Consider the following 23,583-nt stretch of genomic DNA (forward strand, 5'->3'; position numbering starts at 1 on the left):
TGAGTATAGATTGCTCTCGCCATGTGGTTCTGCAACACCTGGCTATTCGGATTGACTTGGAATTTGGTTCCTAAAACCAAAAAGCACAGACACATTCCATCAAACTCTGACTGCATAGACATCGTGGACAAGACCCATTCATCCATGCCCTTGGATTTAAGTTCAGTCTCCTCACCATTGTCTGCAGATGTCCGTTTATATAATCTCACTGTGACTTTACTCCGCTACGTTTGGGAAAGGGACCCTATAAATAAGCCTTTCTCTGTGACACTGGAGTCACAGAACAATTAAGGTTGGTAAATCTTATTATTACACTACCTAAGCAACAGGAGCTGACTGAATACAAATTATATTTAATACAGATTATTTTCAAAAGAACAGCAGCTTCTTATTGCTTATAGAAATACAGTTTTTGTATTCACATCTGTTATTGGTACAATAATGATTTTGGCTTTGTCACTGTATCCCATTACAGTGACAAAGCCAAAATCATTATTGTTTCTTTCTTTGGGTTAAGTACACTCATATCTTTCCCTCTCTTTTCCTTGGGCCACTTATCTGCTTTTCTATCTCAGTGCATTTCAGGCATCTTTGTTCTAAGGTCCAGCTGAGCCCAATGACCTACTTATGGTAGAATAAGGTGCTTTTTCAAGTGTGCAGTAATGTGCTGTCTGTCGCTTGGAATTGTTTTGTGATGCGTATTGAATTGGGTAGCGCCATAAGGAGGAATTAGTGTGGCTCACAACCTCAGCCTGATGGCCTAAAAGTCTAATATATATATATATGTCATGGGGATATAGTGGTTAAGATGTTGGCTTTCCATGCGGGAGACCCAGGTTTGATTCCTGGGTGTTACACAAGGATTGCACATGTACCCTCATCCTACTATAAATGTGCCACGTCTGTCTGCGTAGTTAATTTGGCTCATCATCTTCTGTTGGCAAATATACAGTAGGCTCCCGCTGGTTGAGGAAGTTGCACAATAAATACGAAACAGAGCTGGCAGTCTGAGGTGGGATGGATTTTATATTGGGCCGCTTTGACTTAGAACCACCCTAAGGACATTCCCCAATCAAGCATTCTCACGGTTGTCGGGCGGTCTTAGTCGTGTTTCCAATTGCACGTACGCCGTATTGCGTCTTGGCACACGTGCCAAACTTTAGCTCTAATTTAAAACACTATAAAGCAGTTTTAGTCCCCGTTAACAATTTATTTTAACTAACTTAATGAAAGCATGAGCAGCTGAAATGTGTTTAGTAAACTAATGTGTTTAGTAAACTAATGTGTTTAGTAAACTAATGTTTTATCCAGATTGTTTTATCACCTACATCTGATCATTAGACTTTCTCCCATGAGACTCCCTCCCAGTCCCCAGTCAGAGTTAGGAGTTTTAATGAACATAGAATTATGTGCAGGATGTAATTTGTGTAATTATAGATGTGAGGGCAGGGACTTCATTTAACTGACTAAACTTTTTTTGAATACTTAATAAAGTAAAGTATGAAAAACTCTCTCTCACACTTGTGAGTGTACCAGTAATCACTATCCCCTGTGCCAATTCTGGCACCCGTGCCTAAGGTTGCTTACCCCATTTGGCACCTTTCTGATGGTTGGCATTGGTAGTATCTTGACAATACTTCCTTCACATTGGTGTGGTTTAACCACAATAAACGCAGCCTCTGGGTATGCAGCAGACTCATGTTTATTGATAGGCCCCAGACAACTCCTGTGTACGAAATAGGCCTATTCTCAAGAGATGCACAAAGAAAATTATCACATGCACTAATACTGGTACTGGTATGGTCTTCGTCTACAAACTGCATATACTGTAGTTATGTAAGACCACAAACCACAATGTTACATATTCCCTCATTATTACAGTGCAGCATTAAACATAAAAAAAAAAAAACTCAAACTCAATATATGCAGCAGCAGCAACTTAAACTTGAGGACATGACAAACCAAAGTTTGAGTTACCTTACCTTCTCTACTACGTGATGCAACCCTCTGAAAGCCTTGCATTCGTTTGGACCTGGGAGAAGGGTTTTGCTCTGAACGTCAAAACAACGATGGTACATTGAACCCTGTTCACACACATATGTAACCGTGACTGGTTTTCGAGTGCCAAGACAGCTCTCCTTTTTTTATTAGCTGACGTTCTTCTGTGTGTTACTCTGCACTACAAGTAGAATTGTCTAGAAGAGTATTATGAAACAGGATATACCGTAGTTATAGCACTGGGGAAAGTTCTACAATGGCTCCTTCTAAATCTAGACTCACTTCTTTCCATCCCTCTGTTTATTAGCTCATATGGCACACGTCACGTTGTGTCACCGTCCCCACAGATAAACAACGTAACACCATGAAATTATGCCCCCACGTTGAGCTCAAGGACCAATTACAGCACTTGCAGCTGCAGTCCTGCTGTGTGTGCCTGTATGTGTATGTGTGTGTGTGTGTGTGTGTGTGTGTGTGTGTGTGTGTGTGTGTGTGTGTGTGTGTGTGTGTGTGTGTGTGTGTGTGTGTGTGCTCCCAAACTGCAGCCTCCTGGAATGAATGACAGAATCAGTCACTCCCACTGGCATCAGTTGCCACCTGTCACACGAGAAGAAGGGTATAATAAAACAGGAGATCAAATTACTTAGGGTAACATTTTTCCCTAAGTAATATATGGTTGAGATAAAAAAATAGATGTTGTCAATGTTATATTATAGATGTGGAACATCGTTTACTGGAGCAAGGATGGTCCTCGCCTTAGCATGCTAACATTGGCGCTATTGCTTTAGCATCCAAGATGGCGACAAAACCACATAGTGGAATTGCTTCTCATCACGTGGCAACCAAGCGCCACCACTTTTGTTAAGCAAGCATTTTGCTACTTATACCTTTTACAACCACATTTTTACAAGCAGAATTTTCTGTGCTTATGCAATTAAAGACAGTATTGGGAATTGGGTCGCCTGTTTAAAAAAAGAAAATAGGGGAAAAAGTTTGGGAACCACTGTTTTAAATTGATTTGAAAAGTCTAGCTGAAAATAGTCTGTGAACAAAAGATTGATTTACATGTTTTACATTACTTTTTTATTAGTGTTATGGACGCATGAGGACAAGAGTATAGTATGGTCCTTTAAATCGCTGATTCCCAACCAGTGGGTTGGGAGTGGGACTAACAAAGTCTTATGCACATCTGTTGGGCTCAGAGACGGGTGACCCACACACCATCTGCACTTGCACAATAGGAACACTTTTATTCAAGCAACGTTTCGGTCAAAACTAGACCTTCATGCATCTGGCATCATTTAAAAAGAAAATACATTATTTCAAAAGATTAAAAAATAAAAGTTTTAAAACAACAAAAATCTCAACTTTTCATCAATTAAAAGCAATTGACCCATTGTCAGCCTTCTGATTGGTCCCTGACTAGTCTCTCGAGACAGATTGTTGACTAATGCTCTTTCTCTTTCTTTATTTGCCGATGGGTTCTCAGATTGGTCCCTGGCTGAAAAACCAGCAGGCTCTGCTCCTTGTTCTGCCCTGGTTCCGCCTCATGGTTGTTTATGTGGAATTTGCTAAAACATTTAATAAAAACATAATTTATGCCCAGTCACTATACTGCACCTGATATGTTCCTTTTTTGCTGAAACCAAGTTTAAAATAAGAATTGAATACACTGCATATCAATACAGCAACCAATGGGTGCGAAGAGGGGCACAACCACGGGTGGGTTATTGAAAAGTATTTCATAAATACTTTTCAAAAATCGAATAATTGAAAAAGTCGAATTTCTCTTCTGGGTCTCCACTGTCTTGAGCTAAAACGTTTTTGGAATCATTTCTTTATTTTTTTAATATATTTTTTATCCCACGATTTTGTAACCCATTTTTCACCCCTGTGTCAATCATCTAATGTGATCCTGGGCTCTACACACCCTCCACCAACCTAGTCCCCATATATGGGGGACAAGGGGAGAGCAACGGACTTGAACTCATGCTTCCTTCATGCCTGAGTGTCGGAACCATTGCTTTAAATGATTAAAAAAGAATGCACCCTTTGATTCACTCTCACCTGCCATACCTCAAAGAGCAAAGGATCTATGAGGGATTAAAGTAGGGGTGGAAAACAGATTCTTAAAAAACTTTAATAATGTGATATCTGTGTCTGAGTTTCTCTCTCCCGCTCCAACTCTCTGATCTGGCTCTGGCTCTCCAGGAGTCCTTTGATCACCTAGCAGCCTATTAAAAGCACAGAATTAAGATGCTGACAGAGAATTGTGCAAATTGGGCACACCTACGATAGAGACCACATATCTAGCGTGTTTTAAGCATCCACTTTGCCCCACGTTTTCAAATGTATACAAATGTTTTGAAAATATCTATAGCAGGGCTATTTTCAAATGGCAGAAATGTATGGGCTGAAGTGGTTAATGTATGTAATCTACAAAAGTAGTAACTAAAGCTGTCAAATCAATGTAGTGGCGTAAAAGTAAATTATTTAGATTTTTGTACTACTCAAGTAAAGTACAAATAATACATTAAAATTGTACATAAGTACCACTGTGTGTCAGTTCTCTTAGGTTAATCCTCTCCTCCCCTCCCCTCCCCTCCCCTCCCCTCCCCTCCCCTCCCCTCCCCTCCCCTCCCCTCCCCTCCCCTCTCCCCTCCCCTCTCCTCTCCTCTCCTCTCCTCTCCTCTCCTCTCCTCTCCTCTCCTCTCCTCTCCTCTCCCCTCCCCATGCAGAGCCCATGCAGCTCAGTGGAGGAGCCCTCCAGCGTCCCGCAGCCAGGAGACTCCCACAGCTTTGTCCAGGAACACTTCCAGGCACAGTACAGGTGAGGGACACACACTCACAACCAGTGTCGGGCTAATCTCTCAAGACAGATTCAGAGCTCTGCAGCTATGTCCAACTATGTAACGCCCGGCAATCGTACCAGGGTGGAAAGGGATATATCCCTATGATCCGGGGAGAGATATTAGACTTTTAGGCCTTCAGGCTGAAGTTGTGAGCCACTCTGCTACATTTTCAAGGCACACGGGAGACGTTTCTAGCTGGCTGTGACAGTTGTTTGCATGTGCAGATCGTTCAGCTACTGTGTGACAGAGATTCAGAGACACTCTGACAGTGTGATGATAAAGCCGGTTGTGATGGAACCGTTTCAGTGTAACTCAATGATTCACCAGGATCCTGGATGGCTTGATTCTAGGCTTAGAATAATTGATGACAAATATTTTTGTAAATCTCTATGGGAAAACTGAATTGGAGAGTTTTCAGTGGGTCCAGAAACCCACGGCTGCTGCTATGGTCTATGGATGCAATCGCGACAGATTCAATACATTCAAAGATACGTGTACAGCGGGCGCATTGAGTAGCCTACACTCCCTCTGGACGATATAACCAACTTGCGCAAGAAAATTGCAAACACAAAAGGTTATCTACAATAAAATGATGATACTTTTCTCAGTAGGTAAAAGTAGCATTTCCCCAACACTGCACACAACAAAAGCACCATTCTGTTTTCTTTTACACTAGTTGGTATTTGCGGATTTTTGTTTTAGTTTTTGTCTAAGCCAAAGTATACACCTTAACTGTTGGTAAAAAAAAGAAAAGAAAAGTAGAGCAAGAATAAAACTTCAGGACCATCTAAGCACCGGTATCCTATCAATTATGCAGTATGAAACCTGAAAGGTACCGGCGCCAGAACTTGTGTCCTGAGGAGGTGTTCACAGGAATATATCACATAAGATACTGAGAATAGGTAAACAACAGCACAGGACGGGGAATAAATTAAGAGACCCTATGGCTGTGCCATTTGTAAATGAGCTAAGAGAGACCCTACGAGTGTACTGTGTGTATGCATGTGTGCCTGGTGTGTGCGTGCGTGCCTGCGTGCATGCGTGCGTGCGTGAGCGAGCTTAAAATGTTCTTATTTATTTCTTGCCATGATCTCCTTCCCCCCCCCCCCCCCCCTCTTCTTCCCTTTCTTTGTTTCTTGGAAAAGAATAACGCGATGGGAACTATGCACAACATTGAATTTCACCCACCTTTTTACTTGTAAAACGGTGATGTGACAAGAAAGATTATTCTGATGATTCTTACAGTACATGTTGTTTGTCCTGCAGATAGGGATCAGTATAGCTGGAGAAAGTAGGCCAGATAGACCTGTGCAGTGCTAGCAGGGGATGGATCTTTAGGATGACCTCGCTTTGTTTCATGCACTCCAGAAAGATGGTGGGAGATGGAGCCTTTCACCAAACAGCAGCAGTACTCACAATTGTGGCTTTAATGTACTGTAGATATACTCTGTAGTAAAAATCCCGTATTCAAAATGCATTTGAGTAAAAAAGTACAAAAGTACGGGCATCAAAATATACTTAAAGTACCGAAAGTAAAAAGTACTCATTGTACAGAATGTGTTGCATCGCGACGCATAATGAGCTGTAGTAGAGTAAAAGTACAATATTTTCCTCTGAGATGTAGTAAGACATTTCAAATTGTAAATACTGACAAAAGTAAAAAAGAAAAAAGAAACTCAAAATTGTACAGTACTTGAGTACTGTATCTTTTCTCTCTTCTCACCTTCAGCCATTCTTGTCTCACAACTGATTGACTCCAGATAGACATGAACTGGATATACGTTCAAAGATTATATATTATATTCAGATATACCTTGGCAGTTGTCATGCATAATTCATTTTCAAAATCATTCTTGCTTTTTTCTTTTATCCCTTAATGCTGAAGACACGCAATTATGCTTAGAGATTCCAGCCAATGCCTTAGTCAGTGCACCCATTCTGCTCCCTCCGAATTTCCGAGATGCTGATAGGAATAGTTAGAGGCAGTGGTGTAATGGTGAATTATTTTTTTCTCAGTGGTACAGCATTTTATAATGACGTTACATGCACCTAAATGTGCGCATGCGCACAGAACAGCTGATAGCCTATAGTGTATGAGAGTAAACTTGTGAGGAGACCTTAAAAAGAAAACAGGGAAATATAGGTCTTAAATGTAACTAGTAACGCCATTGTTTTTGAGAAAGGTAACAAGGTAAAGGATTACTCTAATTTGCAAACTAACTTGTTAGTTTACACCTTTGCCCAAAAAGGTATACTCGTTATATAACGCTGTTCTTTATAACGCTGTTACACCCAACACTGGATACCAACTGCCAACACATTGTTTCACAACACATTGTGAGCTTGTGGAGTGCCTGTGTTTCGAGGAAGAAAAAATAAAAATAAAGGAATGTATGGTGGTCAAATAGCCAGGCCAATACTCCAGGGAAGCCTCTCTCACTACTGTACTGTACTGTACTGTACTGTACTGTACTGTACTGTACTGTACTGTACTGTACTGTACTGTACTGTACTGTACTGTACTGTACTGTACTGTACGTTCAGTTGACCTCTCATTCTCAACCCACAGAATGAAATGGTGTGAGGCGATCGATGATGATTGGATCATCCCACTATGGTCTAAAACACTGTTTCCCAAACATTTGGGACTCGGGACCCATTTGTGGGTCACGGACACATATTTATGGGTCCCTTTATTTTTTCTGTTTCCTACATTTTGTTTTTAATTATTTTTATCATTATTATTTCAAAACATTCCCCAAAAAGCAGGGGAAACATTTTCATGAATAAAAAACAAAATTCAGTGAATCGGTTTTCAGGAATTTCATGAAGAAATCAAAGAGAAATCTATGAAATTCCATAAATTAGGAAAAGAAAAAAAAGAAAAAAATAGTAGTGGAAAATAACCGATCTACAAGCTCACAACACGGCGGGAAGTGACGTGTTGCACGCTTGTAGATTGGCTATTTTGACTAGTTTGAGTCCCTGGAAAACTAAGTCTAATGGAGTCCCTGGAAAACTAGTCAAAAAAGCAGATCTACAAGCTCATGGCACAAAAGTGATATCTGCTCTGTGTGCATACCGGTATACGTATATACATTTTTAACTCAAATCTTTGCTTCTGCGGGTCCCTGGTAGATGGGGTCGACGGGCAAATACATTTTGAGGGTCCTTGACATGAAAGCTGTTTGAGTACCACTGATATACTGTAGGAACGTACGTTCTTTTCAGAAAACTGTTCGGATTTAGAAAGCATTTTGTAGAACCGACCTCAGGTCTTAATGCGCTAATCCAAAATCTATCTTCCTGCACATGCACACATGCACACTCATGCACGCATGAATGTGCACACACGCACGCACGTACACACACATCCCATCTACTCTGTCCCTTTTTCCACCCTTTTTTAAATGACTGGCTATTTTTAGCGTTGTGTTCCTCCGTGGGTTTATTATGTGGCTTTGAATGCAGGCCAATGCTTTGTACTGGCATAAGAGGCCTATTTAACGGATGCAATTAGCCGTACGTACTATGCTGTACATTAGACACATGCACAAACTTGCACACCACTGAGTTCGTATAATTAGCTTATGTATGCTATTACTCATGCACTGTGTAAATGTGACACGCAATTTAAATAGAGTATGTACCGGTATCTTAATATACACTATGGTAGATAGATAGATAGATAGATAGATAGATAGATAGATAGATAGATAGATAGATAGATAGATAGATAGATAGATATGGTAGGTAGGTAGTAGGCGTGTGCTGAAATATCGATATTGCGATATATATCGATATGTCCTCCCGTGATAAATAATCGATATCGATTATTTAAATATTGATATTGATATTATTTGAAATAAAATAAAATAATGTTGTTCATAATGAAGTGATGAACAACATTGTCAAGGAATTTGGGGTGTTAAACATTTAAGAAACACTTCAAGGCGACCTTAGGGCAGTTGGTAAACCACAGCTGTGGTTTGGAAAACACAGCTGTGGCTTACTGTGCTCTCTTATCTGTTGTAAATCTTATTGCCTATACAGATTGCATGGACAACATGTTTAGAAAAGGAGAGGAAAAAAGACAGCTAAAATAAGGCAAATCCCACTCACATTCCACAGCAACCAGAAGTACTGAATTACTGGATGGTGATTTGTCCAAACAGCTTCGTGGGAATACAAAATGCAGAATGCATTTCCCCAGCATTGGACAAGTCCACTGACACCAGTGATAATGGTCAGTTGGTGGTGTTTGTGAGGCATTATGATGATACCAGTGATAATGGTCAGTTGGTAGTGTTTGTGAGGCAACCACTCCTATAGACACTAGACAGCTATGTGTGTGTCCCTCCCTGTGTCCGAGCACGAAAATAGGGTTTTTTTCCCTGTTCCAAGTAGTTGCAGATATCGTGATATATCGTTGATGAAATTTCATACAATATATCGCAATATATCGAATATCGTGATATTATCATTATCGAGGGCCTAATATCGCAATATATATCGTATCGTGAAGTACCCATATCGTCCCACCCCTAGTAGGTAGGTAGACATTTACTGTGCACACAAACTATGTTATTACATTTGCTGAATATGCTACTGTGGGTACGGAGTTTGTATTACTTGTGAGGGTGATAATCAGTAAGCAAGTTTGTAGAGGTAAGTTATACCTCTATAAATCCTAATAAGGGGTTTGTACGTGACAGCCTGCTGATGGAAGGTTGTGTTTATAGTGCACTGCAATTCCAGGATTGTGGCTGAATGGCAGACAAGTGTTTGAATAACTCAGGTTTGTTCAATGAGAAAGAATGGAAGAAGAATGTTGTGAGGGTGTCATGTCATGTGACGTTTAGAGTTTAGAGTTTTATTAGGATCCCCATTAGCTGGTGCATAGCAGCAGCTAATCTTCCTGGGGTCCACGCAGAACATAAAAACATGACATTCGACATGAATGACATTACAGGACATACATTACAGGACATATACAACGTGGCATAGCAGGGTGCCTACTACTGGATCTCCTGAATTACAATTTAGGCATTTAGCAGACGCTCTTAATCCAGAGCGATTTTCAGCAAGCAAGGACAACATGAGCTAACACATCATATTAATATGAAAGTCATGTAGGCCTAACCCTAACCCTAGGGTCATCAAGTAAACTAAGAACCTAACATCCATCTAACAGTAGAATATTTATACAGTGAAACTAAGTAAACACTATAGAATGCTATGAATCATAGAAAGAATGCTATGTAGAATGCTATGCTGATGAGCTGGTTTGTGTATAAAATAAAAAATATTTTGAAAATAGCAGATCTACAAGCTCACAATGCATTGTGAACGTGAGAAATTCTCAAGTAAAGTATATCTCAAAAAGAACACTTGAGTAAATATGTACTTAGTTGCTTTACACCAGCGGTAATTTTGCTACGGAACACACCTTCCACAGGAACACCATGCACACACCAAGAGCTCCTGAGGTCTTGTTTTCTTTCAAAACTCTCAAGGCTTGTTTCCCCAGCTGTTAAATAAATGATGATGCAAGCTCCATGTTTGAAACACCAAGGGCTCTTCTACAGCATGGAGATCCATTTCAGCCTGAAAACTACTGCTGTGTTGTTATTGTTACCATACGTCCCATGCAGGGGTCATCAAGATTAATTTAAGATTCAAGAGCATCATCAAATCAAATGTACATGTGCAAATAGTTCTTGGTATATGTAGGCTATATATCAGTAGCATTATTCTTTCATTTTCTTCTTTTTCTTTCATTTTCTTCTCTCTCTCTCTTTCTCTGTCTCTTGTTCTCGGTCTACCTCACTTTTCTCTCCGGTTCTGTTCACAACAACTCTGAGATGCCTTGGGGGCATTTTGTGGAGCTGTCTGATTTGAATAAATGTTTGATTAGAGCTGATGCTGTCTCACGGTTTTGGGCTGTCGATCGGGGAGACATAGCGCTCTGGAGATGCTCTGATGTGGCCTAAATTGAGTCTTTGTCAACCCCCAGTGACTGTCTGTCACTCAAAGTTTCTTACTCAGATTTTATTAAAAAAATAATGCGACCTGGAGGATGTGCAGAGATCTACGGCCTGAAACTCCACCCAGAGTTCCAGACAAAGAACGTGGCTCAGAAGATGTTTGTATTAAGATTAAGATTTTGTGTGCATTTGTATAATACAGATGCAAGTATAATACTGATGCAAATAACCGGCTTTTGTAGAAACGAGGGCCCTAGGTGGTCGACCCGTCATGAGCTCTTGGCAATGCCTTCGGTGGGTCAGTGCAGAGGACAGCACAAGACTACAGTACTTCCAGGACATCCGGTTCACAGAACAGATGTACCACTGCCTGGTTGTATACCACCATCTCTCTGAGAGAAATATCTGCAAAGCAGATGGCCTGCACACTCCAGACTAGATGAAAGTCTTTAAGGTGCACGGCTCAATAATATAATGGAAATGAGGAAATAGTCAGCACACAATGAATGTCCTTTTCACATGGTTTATTTCACCTCTAATAGGCAGTAGCAACAGATACTTTCATACCACCATGTCTCCCCTGGCATTCACCGTGGCAATGGAACTCATTATTTGAGCGTGCCAGGGCGACATGATGGTGTTTACAACATACTGTAAGCATGCACCAAACACCCGCTGACTAAACTGCAGGCGAAACGTTAAAAAAAGATCAAACCCAGCAAATCCCACAGGGTTTCTTTAAGGTTTTCAATGATAAGCCAATGCCAACAGTCCTAGAGAAGCCCAGGGGGCGCGCATTAGTCCAATATCTTCTCGTTAGTCCGACTGCGTGGCCGGTTAAGACTCACCGTGGCTTCCGCGTGCGGTTAAGGTTTGGGGATATGGTTAGTATGGGGGCTCTATGGTCGGAATATTGGGTAGTCAGATTTATGGGTGTCGGATTATTGGGACGTCCGACTAACCCAAGAAGCCCATCAAGAGCCTTGGTTGCTGGTACACAGTGGTACAGGGCACACCTCAGATTCTGAGCAGGTGGAACAACTGACAGGATACAATCGGTGGCATCAAGCAAATTAACCAAACGCTTTCCCCAGGAAGCTGAAGTTGTTGGCGCTTTCAATTTGGACAGCTGTCCCATCTCACGTGGCCAATTACCGTACGAGGTCACTCAAATCCCATGCCAATCGGCTTGAGAGAGTTTTGAATGTGCTTGTGAGGGAAGTGGCTTGATACAAGCTAAAGCTGTGATGGTTTCAATTTTGGACTGCTGCCTGGTCCCCCATGGCCAATTACCATCTACGAGGTCACTCTATCCCGTGCCAATCGGCTGGAGAGAATGGTGAACATGCTTGTGAGGAAGTGGCTAGGACTACTGAGAGCAGCATATAGGCCTGTACAGGAGAGGAGTTCTCTCTCTTTCAATCTCTCTCTCTCTCTCTCTCTCTCTCTCTCTCTCTCTCTCTCTCTCTCTCTCTCTCTCTCTCTCTCTCTCTCTCTCTCTCTCTGCCAATCTCAAGCTCCTGGTGCAGGAGTACAATTGTGCCAAAGCATGGCTGGAAATGACACTAGGTGCGGTTCTATAATTAAGCCTTTTCGAAAATAGCTAAGCGAACTTTCAGAAAAAAAAGAAAAGAAAAGCGCATTTTCCCCGTTTCCATCCACTGATAAAATGTGATTATGAAATAAGTTAATGAAATAAGCAGTAGGTGCCGCTATTTTGCCAGTCAAGTGAGAAGATGCATATTCTTTGACATTTATTTAACTTTTTGATGTTCTTTTAGGGATTTAGGCTATACAAAAATATTATTGACGGTGGTTGGTGATTGGGCTGCAACTCCTCTACGCTGTCCAGAGGCTGTCTTTCAATCAGGCTGTCTGTTAAATAGATAGGCGTGTGTTGACAGGAGCTGGTTAGGTTTCGTTTCTAAGCACAGGGGCGAGGGACTCCGCCGACTTTCATGAATGGACGCGATCCGGTGAATTAACTTTTAGTTTTTGGCCATGTTGACTACTAGTCTCCCCTCGTCCGTTCCGAGGTGTTTTGGAATATATTCACCGATCTAACTTTGATGATCTACTCCCTACTTATGTAGAGCCAGAGGCTTCAAATCAGCGCTGCTAGGAATGAGAGTACGTAAATGCATCCACATCACACCCGCCCCAGCCACCCACCCTCCGTTCACTCCACTGACTCCCCATCGTGTGTTTTTTCTTTTCTTTTCCAACTTTTCAAAAGCGATATAATGCCAGTTCAATGCTTTCTAATTAGAAACATTTTCCGCAAGTGTTTCCATACCCCATTTTGTGCATTTCATTTATTCGATATACGCCAAAATTCACCCCCTTCAAGCGCAAAAGTGTTTTTTGCGAAAAAGTAAGACTTATTCACATTACCTATACTCTCTTTTGGGTCTCGACCTGAAAAGTGTGGTAACCACTGCCATGGATGGACCGGAGAGGATAATGACCCAAAGCTATTGTATCTATTCTATCTATTCTGGAACCTGGAAGCGTGTGAGTGAGTCTACATGCCCAATTGTGTATGCACAGGTTTCTGCAGAGATATGGGATAGGAATACTGAGTATTGTGTTCACTCAGGTTGTGTTGCATGCATTGACCCGAGCAAAACGATTTCCCCTTGGATAATAAAGGACATCTATCCATCTTCCCGCAAGCATTATGTGCAGAAACTCTTTATTCTTGGTGACTTGATGAATCTGCAAGCTAACGCAACTGGCTGCTTTTGACAGCTTATCGCTTACATTGTCACAAATAACAATAACAAGAACAGCATTCTAAATGGACTATTATTGCCACATGGATGTTCCTCTGCGTGTGAATTTGCAGTTTTCAAACAATAGACACAGATGGGTCATGACTTTTAGATGTCCACAACAAGCACGACAAGTCTATCTATCACAGCACTGTCATCACTAGGCCACTTTTCTACCAAAAGAACTTTGGTTCTAGAACAAGTAAAATACTTAAATGACATTCATGCCTTTCCTCCATGCCTTGCTCTATAAACTCCAGACACTAACTGGTCCAATTTCAGGTGATTCACAGACTGCATAATTCCGGTACTAAACTGCACTCATTTTATCCTTCTGTATCTCCATTTATGCCCGAAATGTAACCCAGAAAAGGGCACTTTGCATCTCCTTTGGAAGTATCCCAAACTATAACTTCATTCTGAAGTGATACTTTATGTGAAGAAGTATACTTTATGACTGTATCCAGACCCTTATTGTGCCATTCTGGGTTGGTCTCAATGTACAGAATGAGTTTGAAATGAAGAATTTATTTCTGTCACTTTGAAATTTGTGCTAATATCTACTGACAACTTTAGATTCCAAAATAGGACTATATGTAGATGTAATGCAAGAACTTGAGAAGACATGTCTCTAGAACTGCTATAGGTTTGAGCTTTGAGTAGTTCAGATCTAACATTTTTGAATAGTTAAAATAGCCAATCTACACGATATGTTGTGAGCTTGTAGATTGGCTATTTTACTCTTCAAAAATGTTTTTCAAAATAGTAAAAAAGTTAAAGTAGTTTAGGGATAAGGGGTTTAGCATGTGTTTGAGATACAGTATGAGGGCAATGCCAACCCTTGACCTACTGTTGACAGAATTGACGGATTGAATCAATAAATCCAAACCTTCCGTTGACGGGTTTGTTTTATTCCCTATAATCGGGAAGATGTAGTGTGTATATCACAGATATTTCTATTGGCATTAAAATTATGAATAAAAAATATGAATAGAGCTGGCAGAAGGCACTGAAAAGCTGCTATTGGGCTGGCAGTCCGAGGGTTTTAATGTTAAAGTCTGTCAGGTGAAAACAGGGGGGCAGTCAGCCAGATATTTCGTGAAGCCTCATTTGAAATCGGTAGTTCATATAATGGCCTGTTGTGGCGCTGGACTGGACCCAAAAAGCCCCATAGCTCCATAGAGGCCCATGTATTTTGGCCCAACTTCACCTAGACTGTATTACCTTAATAAACATGGTCATGAATACTTTCTTCTTCCAGTCACTAGTTTAAAGTCTCATTTCTAATGTCATAATATTCTTTTTGGAAAATTATGGTCCCATTAATTAAAATAATGACCATGTTCTGAGGGGCGTGGCTACCGTTACCGTCTATGATCGGGATTCCCCTCCCACTCAAGAGTCTACTCCTCCCACTCGAGTCAAAATAAAAACCAATGGAGAAGAAGGGGGGAAGTCCCGCCTCGTTGTCTGGGCAGCCAATGGCCAGCTGGACCCAAACGGAGCCAGCCAATGGCCAGCTGGTACCAAACGGATCTAGAAAGATGGCGACTTACATCAGGAATTAGCATATTATTACAGGCTTCATTTTACGTTCATGTTAGACCCGGTGAACGCTTTGTCCATATTTTTTACAGTCTATGGGTGAAAAGAAGCAGCTTGGACTCCTCATGCATAGAAGGAGGAATGAGGTCAGTCCGCTGCCCCCCCAGGTTGGCAGAGGAAGTGTAGCGCCCAGGATTACATTAGATAATTGGCACTGGGTGAAAAGAAAACTGGGTTACAAAATCGTGGGATAGAATTTAGGGAAAAAAAAGAAAAGTGAAAGTCCACCAGTGAGACAGTAGCGCTTTGAGGGATCAATTTCCAGATCAAATCTGTGGACCTGGAGGATCATAAATTCATAACAAGTAATTGTTTATTCCAGGGAGAGTGTAGGCCGTACCAGATTGCATCGGGTTGTTTTAAACCATACATTTATATTCATCCTCACAGATGCTACCCTTTTCTAAGGCCTGTTTCAAGTTCATCGTGATTTCATCACCAAACTTTAAAGTGGCTTCTGTGAGTAAAGGAATAATAAGTCTCTGTCACTTAGTTGTCTTTCATACAATGTTATCCTCAATGGTGCCACGTTCATCTGCACGGCATACGACAGTGTCTTCATTATTCTTCAACTCAACTAGAGTGTTTCTTTACCAGTCTTAATCCATTAAGATCTGAGGCCGAAAAACCCTGTTTCTATGTCAGTGGTTCTCAAACATGTTCCTGTCAAAATGATATGTATTGGGGGCACGGTGGCATAGTCGGTAGTGCTGTTGCCTCACAGCTAGAAGGTCCTGGGTTCGATTCCCGCTCGGGACGCTGTGGGTGCTAGTGGTGTGTTTCCTCCTCCGCGCCATCAGTGCCCATACCCGAGGTGCGGTTGGCAAAAGGGCCTTTCTGTGTGGAGTTTGCATGTTTTCCCCGTGTCCCCTAGGGTAGGTACCCTCACAAAAAACATGCAGTAATCCTGGTCTTTAAACTGCCTCCCCATGGCCAGCCGGGGCGCCTGATGGAGGGGAAAGGAACTGGTTGGAATAACGTGTTCCTTCCACGCGCTACGTCCAACCAGGGAAACAAGGAGGAGCAACTTGGACACTCATGCATGAAGGAAGCATGAGTTCAAGTCCGTTGCTCTCCCCAGGTTGATGGAGGGTGTGTAGAGCCCAGGATCACATTAAATCATCGACACAGGGGTGAAAAATGGGTTACAAAATCGTGGGATAAAAATTATAAAACACCCTAAAATGACAGATGCTTCCCCGGTTTTAACGGGTTAAGATAGAAGCCGAGGCAAAGTTGTTTTGTTTACTGTCTGAGCACACAAGTCCACCAGTTCTTTCCCTGTGGTGTAAACATACTTTAAGGTTTGAAAACTTTAGCTTAACTTTAGCCATAGAGTCTTTGACAGAATTCCTCATATTGAAAACCTTTAATATAGCTCTAAGAAATACTTTATTTTATTTTTTATAATTCCGCTCTCATAGTTAAACCATCTATCACTAGCTACAGTACCATTTTACCCAGCAAGGATTTGTTTGTTCTGGAACTCAAAGCCATGCTCATTGAATTCAGTTTTGGATGATATCAGAGTCTGATGTTGTATTGAATACAAATATCATGAGAGGCAATCAAGCTAGTTTGACTGAGGTTAGGTTTAGGAATAAGGTTAGGTTTAGGCATCGTTTTACTGAGGTTAGGTCTAGGAATAAGGTTAGGTTTAGGCATCGTTTTACTGAGGTTAGGTCTAGGAATAAGGTTAGGTTTAGGCATCGTTTTACGTTTAGGAATAAGGTTTGGTTTAGGCATAGTTTTATTGAGGATAAGGTTAGTGGGTTTATTAGATGTGAACAGTCAATGAATGTTGCCATTTTATTTAACTCCTGATTTGAATGCTTCTGTAAAAACGAATAAACAAAGTAAAAAAAATAAGAAGAAATAAGTTCATTGTTAGGCACAGTTTTACTGAGGTTACGTTTAGGAATAAGGTTAGGTTTAGGCATTACTGAGGTTACGTTTAGGAATAAGGTTAGGCTTAGGCATTACTGAGGTTATGTTTAGGAATAAGGTTAGGTTTAGGCATTACTGAGGTTACATTTAGGAATAAGGTTAGGTTTAGGCATTACTGAGGTTACGTTTAGGAATACCTGCTGACGACTGTTACGAGGTCGCCGGATTTTTCCCGGGGCGAGAGTATTTCTGGTTGAGCGTTCTTATACTCCCGAAGACTTCGCTGGTCATCAAATTATAGGAAAGTGACATTTTACAGTACACATCCGGTACACATCTGCTCATACAATGACACAATCGTTACACACATGACACGCCCATGACACGCACACACAAAATACACTTCTCCTGGAAAACGTGGCTCCAATTTGCAATCTGACTCCCTGAATATGATGTGATCAATCCTGTTTCCGCTGTCTTGACATTTTCGTATCCTCAGAGTACCGTCTGTGGTGTCTTGCACCTTCTGCATGAGTGTGTCTTCGAATGAGAGGCAGAAAGGGCACGAGTGTTTGCATGACACAAAGAAAGTGTGTGTGTGTGTGTGTGTGTGTGTGTGTGTGTGTGTGTGTGTGTGTGTGTGTGTGTGTGTGTGTGTGTGTGTGTGTGTGTGTGCGTGCGTGCGTGCGTGCGTGCATTTTCCGGCAGCGGCATCTGCCGCAGAACCATAACCGCAAGCACCAAGCATGCAACGCATGTCGGACCAAACGCACTGCCGCGGAAGCGAATGCCAGTTAAGTGTAATATTCCCCCCAGTTTCACCGGCAGCTGCCGCCCCTTCTTCCGGCAGTGTCACGGTTGTTAACCGGCAGTTACGGCTGAACGGAGCGACAGTGCAGCGGAATACCACAACCATAAAGGGCAGTCCATCTCCGACCACCGAACTTTTCATCAGAAAGATCAGACTTTTATTTAGTAGAGTTCGGCGAGTCACAACATCTGGGAGTGCAGCTTTCAGAACAAAAAATCGGAGGAATGCGTTTCAGAAGTTGCGAGTGACGTCATGTTGTAGTTGTACCGGAGCTTTCTGACGAAAAGATCGATGGTCGGAGACAGTATGGACTGCCCTGCACCGAGCATGCAACGCATGTCGGACCAAACGCACTGCCGCGGAAGCGAATGCCAGTTAAGTGTCATAATCCATCCACCTACTCCGGCAGCATGGCAGCACCGCATCTGATTGCCTGACAGACAGACAGACAGACAAATGAACACCTCTCATTACACTCCCCATTTCACCTGGGGAGGAGAGCTGGCCACAGAGATGACTTTGAACTTTAAAGAGTGCTTTCAAGACTGAGTATAAAGTTTACACTAGAGGTCTGGGTAAACCCCAGACCCGAAAATACAGACCCGGACCCGGCCGCTATACCGTATGTCTCGGGTACTGTAGTTACACCCCTACTCTACACTTAATGCAATTCCTTTCTCATATTTTAATTTCTATAAACAGAGATTTTTCCTAATCAGATGCATGCTGTTTATCTTCATAATTAGTTCTGCACAGTTACTTTTGCCCTTACATTGTAAAAATGGATGATGCTCAGCATTTTCTATTTCAGATTTTAGATCCCCAATGTCCTCAAATGGCTTGTTTTGTTTGCAGACTTCCTTACACTATTATTTTCAGCAACTCTGCACGCACTATGGCCCTCATTTATCAATCGAGTGTAAAATCTGCCACAGATTCGAGTGCAGGTTTTGTAGTACACCCACGTCGCCACGGCATTTATAAAGTGATCGCAAACAGCTGATCCTTCCTTAATTTCGTTCTGACGTTAATAAATGTCACGGCTGAAATCGATCTGGCACGCCCTATTAAATCAAGCCTCGCCCTTGTTTTTGCGACATGACCAACGGCAATACGTTTCCTGAAACCATGGTTACATGAAAAAATAGGTTTCTCCCGTGCCTTGCTGCCCGCCTCACCCCCCTCTCTCATACACACGCACAGCACGCACACGCAACTTGCAAGCCCAACTAACTGGTGTGTTGTTAAACAAATAAAGAACGAACACCTGCATGAATTAAATAAAGTTGTAGGCCTACCCTGTCTGTTTCCCTCTCACCTCGCTTGCCTTGCTGTCATGCACGCACGCATCTACATGACACATTAAATAAAGCTGTCTGTTTCTCCTCTCGCTTCGCTTCCCTTGCTGCCCGCCTCACCCCCCGCACGCACGCACGCACATATCGCTATTTGCAAGCAACTTTCACTGTGTGTTGTTAGTTGTATATTCAATTATTAAAGTATTTTTAATTTAATATACAACAAGATATATTAGTGAACGAAAACCTGAACCTGTGAACCATAATTAAATAACAAATAGGCACACACATGCTGCTGTTTTGCAAGTGCTCCTCCTGTCCTGTCTGTCTGTCTGTCTGTCTCTCTCTATCACAGTGGTCCGTCCGTGACCAACTGACCAAGTGACCATGCACGTTCGACAGTCTATTTAGATTGCCTCGCAGTCGTTAGTCACTGCAGTGGCCGGGCTGTCAACTGTCATTATATGAATGTGCAGCCAAAACCGTATATAGCCTCATGTGTGGCTGGTGGTGGGCTGGCTGGGTAATATACCTATATCTCCGATGCAGTTCCCACTTGCGCTGGCAGCCTGGCACGGTACATTTGGCATTCGAGCGACGCGTCAGGTTTATTATATTGCACATATACCGTAACTCCAGAAAGACATCGGCCTGCTGTAGATTAGGCTACAGTAGGCTATACCACGTTGGGGCTCTCCGCAGCTGAGCTGCAGCACTGCTGCACTATACTCTCCAACGTCCCGTCATGGAAATATTTCAGCACAGACAGCCCAAATCCTCGCATGTATGCGCTCATGCAAAACACTGTTTAAATGGCTTAAGCATCTCTTGCAACATTGTTTTTAATTGGGCGATTTTATCTCCTACTAATTTGATATGACACATGTATTCCTTAACATTTTTATTTTTATTTTTTTTACATGTAGCCCATATACATTATACATACCTTTTATATAAACATTTTAGGAGTGAATACATATATGTTTAGATGCCTGTGACAGCCTCTCAGCTGTTCAAACAATGCTGCTCCGCTGTTCTACGACAGAAAAACAGCAAGGACAAAGCTACGCCAGCTGCCGATCAGACGTGAGTTTTGAACGTTGTCAAGTTCAATTTCAAGCTTTGCCGGAAATGGTAAATGCCGAAAATGTCGGTATTTTTTGCTTCCGTCTGTAGGAATTAATAAGTCCCATTAGCCTCCATATCCACTTAATGCACTCCTTTCTGCCAACGTGGAAGTATTATTCGTATTATCTTTTGTTCAGCGTGAACCTGTACATTTCAGCCACTATTTTTTATTCAATCTCTTTCGATCAATAATATATCTATATAAGCGACATGGTGACCAGTCGACTGAAAGGTAAAAGTACTTGTTGTAACAATAATGTATTGCATACCCCATGCCTTTACATGCCCCTGGTTTATTGTCGTTAATAGTTTATTAAGGATCCCCATTAAGCCCAAACCACACCAGTTGCAACTCCTTGCAACTCCTTGCATCTACTCTCAACTATTCGCAACTCCTTGCAACAAAACAGTTTTAAGGTCAACCGCACCAATGCAACTCCAACAAATCAACCAGTACTGGACCTAGATATGATCTATATTCTATATTATTTAGCACTTGTTGTGCCGCTTGGCTTCAGCGGTGGCTGTCATGCTGCATGTTGCAGATTCATGTTCCAGAGAACGGGGACTGGGGGAGGCAGGGGCGCGGGGGAGAGCACGGTAACTGGCAACAGTGCAACACTCTCTCTGTGTTTGTGTTTGTAGGCAACAGCGCCACTTTAGCACCTGTTGGTACCCTAAACATAGGGACAGAGATAGGGATAGACATAGGGACATAGGCCCTCATTTATCAACCGTGCGTACGCCAAAATATGGGTGCACGCCGAAATTGCCGACATTTTCCGACATTTACCATTTCCGCCAAAGCTTGAAATTGAACTTGAGTAGGACAAAAAGTCACGTCTGGTCGGGAGCTGTCGTACGCTTTGTCCGCACCTGTTTTTCTGTCGTAGAACAGCGGAGCAGCATTGTTTGACCAGCTGAGAGGCTGTCACAGGTATCTAAACATATGTTTTCACTCCTAAAATGTATAAAACTAATAATACAATAAATATATTTTGTAAAGGCATGTCATATGAAATTGGTAGGATATTTCCAAGTGTGCAAGCAATTAAAATCGCGCAATAAAAACAATGTTGCAAGTCATTTAAACAGTGTTTTGCATGAGCGCATACCGGTATGAGGCTGCAGGTTTAGGCAGCACATTCATATAATTGACACTGCCCAACCACTGCAGCGACTCGCGAGGCAATCTAAATAGATTGTCATAAACGTGCATGGTCACAGTTTAGAGACAGACAGGACAGGAGGGAGGAGATGCACCTAAAACATCAACGTGTGTGCGCGCCTATTTAATTGTTATTTAATTCATATGGTTCACAGGTTCAGGTTTTCGTTCACTAATATATTTTGGCTGGGGGGGCGCATCCCCGGCCGTTAGGTGTGAAGTGTGGACGGTTTGGGGGACCATTTAAAACAAAGGCGGCTTGCATGCTGTGGTTTACTAACCAGAAAGGCAAGCGAGGCGAGAGGAGAAACAGACAGGGTAGGCCTACAGCTTTATTTAATTCATGCAGGTGTTCGTTCTTTAAATATTTAAGATACAATAACACACCAGTTGGGCTTGCAAGTTGCGTGTGCGTGCGCCTGTGTGTGTATAAGAGGGGGTTGAGGCGGGCAGCAAGGGGAAACTTTTTTATTTGCTTTTTCCATTGTGTAACTATAGGTTACCATGCGTTGGTTGGTCGTATTGCATGTGTTCATGTCGCAAAAACGAGGGCGAGGCTTGATTTCATAGGGCGTGCCAGATAGATTTCAGCCGTCACATTTATTACCGTCAGAACGAAATTAAGGAAGGATCAGCTGTTTGTGATCACTTTATAAATGACGTGGCGACGTGGGTGTACTACGAAACCTGCACTCGAATCTGTGGCAGATTTTACACTCGATTGATAAATGAGGGCCATAGAGAGAGACAGACATTGCTGTTCTTTGGAGTGGCTGCACCACTCAAAAAATGAATATGCTCAATCGAAACACATTGATTAATTGATTTAGTCATTATTTCTTCCACCACTGCCAATGTTTTTTCAGTGTGTTTACCTTATCTTGTCGATCCGCAGTGACCCACGATGTGTCCAGGATGTAAACAAAGGCTGTCTGGAGTCTGTCTTTTCTTTCACCTGGAAAATAAATATTGTAAAGGCGATCATGGGTTCTTTAGTTATGGGCCGTTGAATACAGCTTGTTTTGACCATAAATGCAATTTGGGAAAAGAATACGACATACATTTTCTAAATCTGATTTCATGGAGGTGGATGGCTGTCCAGTTCATTTCATGTATCTGTCTCCTAGCAACCTAGTATCATGTGTGCGTTGGCAAAGAGCGCCATCTATCGTAAACCACTGAAAATACTGTAGGACGTGATGTGCTTGGCAATGTGTTAAAAGCAAAGAATTTAAAAGCAATTCAGTTTCACTGCCATTGCCATGAGTTTGTGTGTGAGTAGCAAAATCTCTGATGCCAACTACCTTGACCACTGGAGTTTTGTATGTGTGTGTGTGTGTGTGTGTGTGTGTGTGTGTGTGTGTGTGTGTGTGTGTGTGTGTGTGTGTGTGTGTGTGCTTGAGTGTGTGCATGCATGCATGTGAGGCAATACTATTTATGGTTGGGGATTATTTGAAGAATTCTTAAGATTTTGGACACCACTGTGTGACCTTACTTTGAACCAGGAATGGATTACTGCGGCAGAGTTGGACAAGAATGATGGAGATCATGTGAATTTCTCACTCTAGTGGTTTTTCATGGTACTTTCTCTTAATGATATCAAATGTCAACGTTTGAGTGCATAGATGGGATCACTATGGATGGATTGAACAGATTATTGCTTATAAGTAAAATATATCTCCACGCAGTCTCTCCCTTCCTCTACCTCGCCCCTTAATTGTCTTCTCTCTCTCTCTCTCTCTCTCTCTCTCTCTCTCTCTCTCTCTCTCTCTTTCTCTCTCTCTCTCTCTCTCTCTCTCTCTCTCTCTCTCTCTCTAGGTCGTCCCTGACGTGCCCTCATTGCCTTAAGCAGAGCAACACCTTTGACCCCTTCTCGTGCATCTCTCTGCCCATCCCGCTGCGACAAACCAGGTAACAAACACAGCTTAAGCATTTCTCTGTTGCTGACTTGCATTCAATACAACATGTTGCTCACACCTGAAGATGTACCGTATGCAAGCTTTTTGAGTTCATATTTGCTTACTCCAGCGGGACTGATTGTTTGAGGATGGTTCTCAAAAAAAGCTAGTAGAGGT

General features: G+C 42.1%; 1 protein-coding gene across 1 annotated transcript in view; it reads left to right on the plus strand.

Annotated features, from left to right (window-relative positions):
• Positions 1-23,583, plus strand: part of usp43a (ubiquitin specific peptidase 43a) — a gene marked incomplete at its 3' end in the record, with an annotated part of 113,773 nt that overhangs the window by 51,163 nt on the left and 39,027 nt on the right. The window contains exons 3-4 of the mRNA XM_083765347.1: positions 4,737-4,828; positions 23,327-23,419. Coding sequence (XP_083621473.1) covers positions 4,737-4,828; positions 23,327-23,419 — 185 coding nt within the window. The remainder of the gene's footprint in view (positions 1-4,736; positions 4,829-23,326; positions 23,420-23,583) is intronic.

This window comes from Protomyctophum parallelum (genome assembly GCF_964188405.1).
Source record: "Protomyctophum parallelum genome assembly, chromosome: 5".
Taxonomy (NCBI): domain Eukaryota; kingdom Metazoa; phylum Chordata; class Actinopteri; order Myctophiformes; family Myctophidae; genus Protomyctophum; species Protomyctophum parallelum.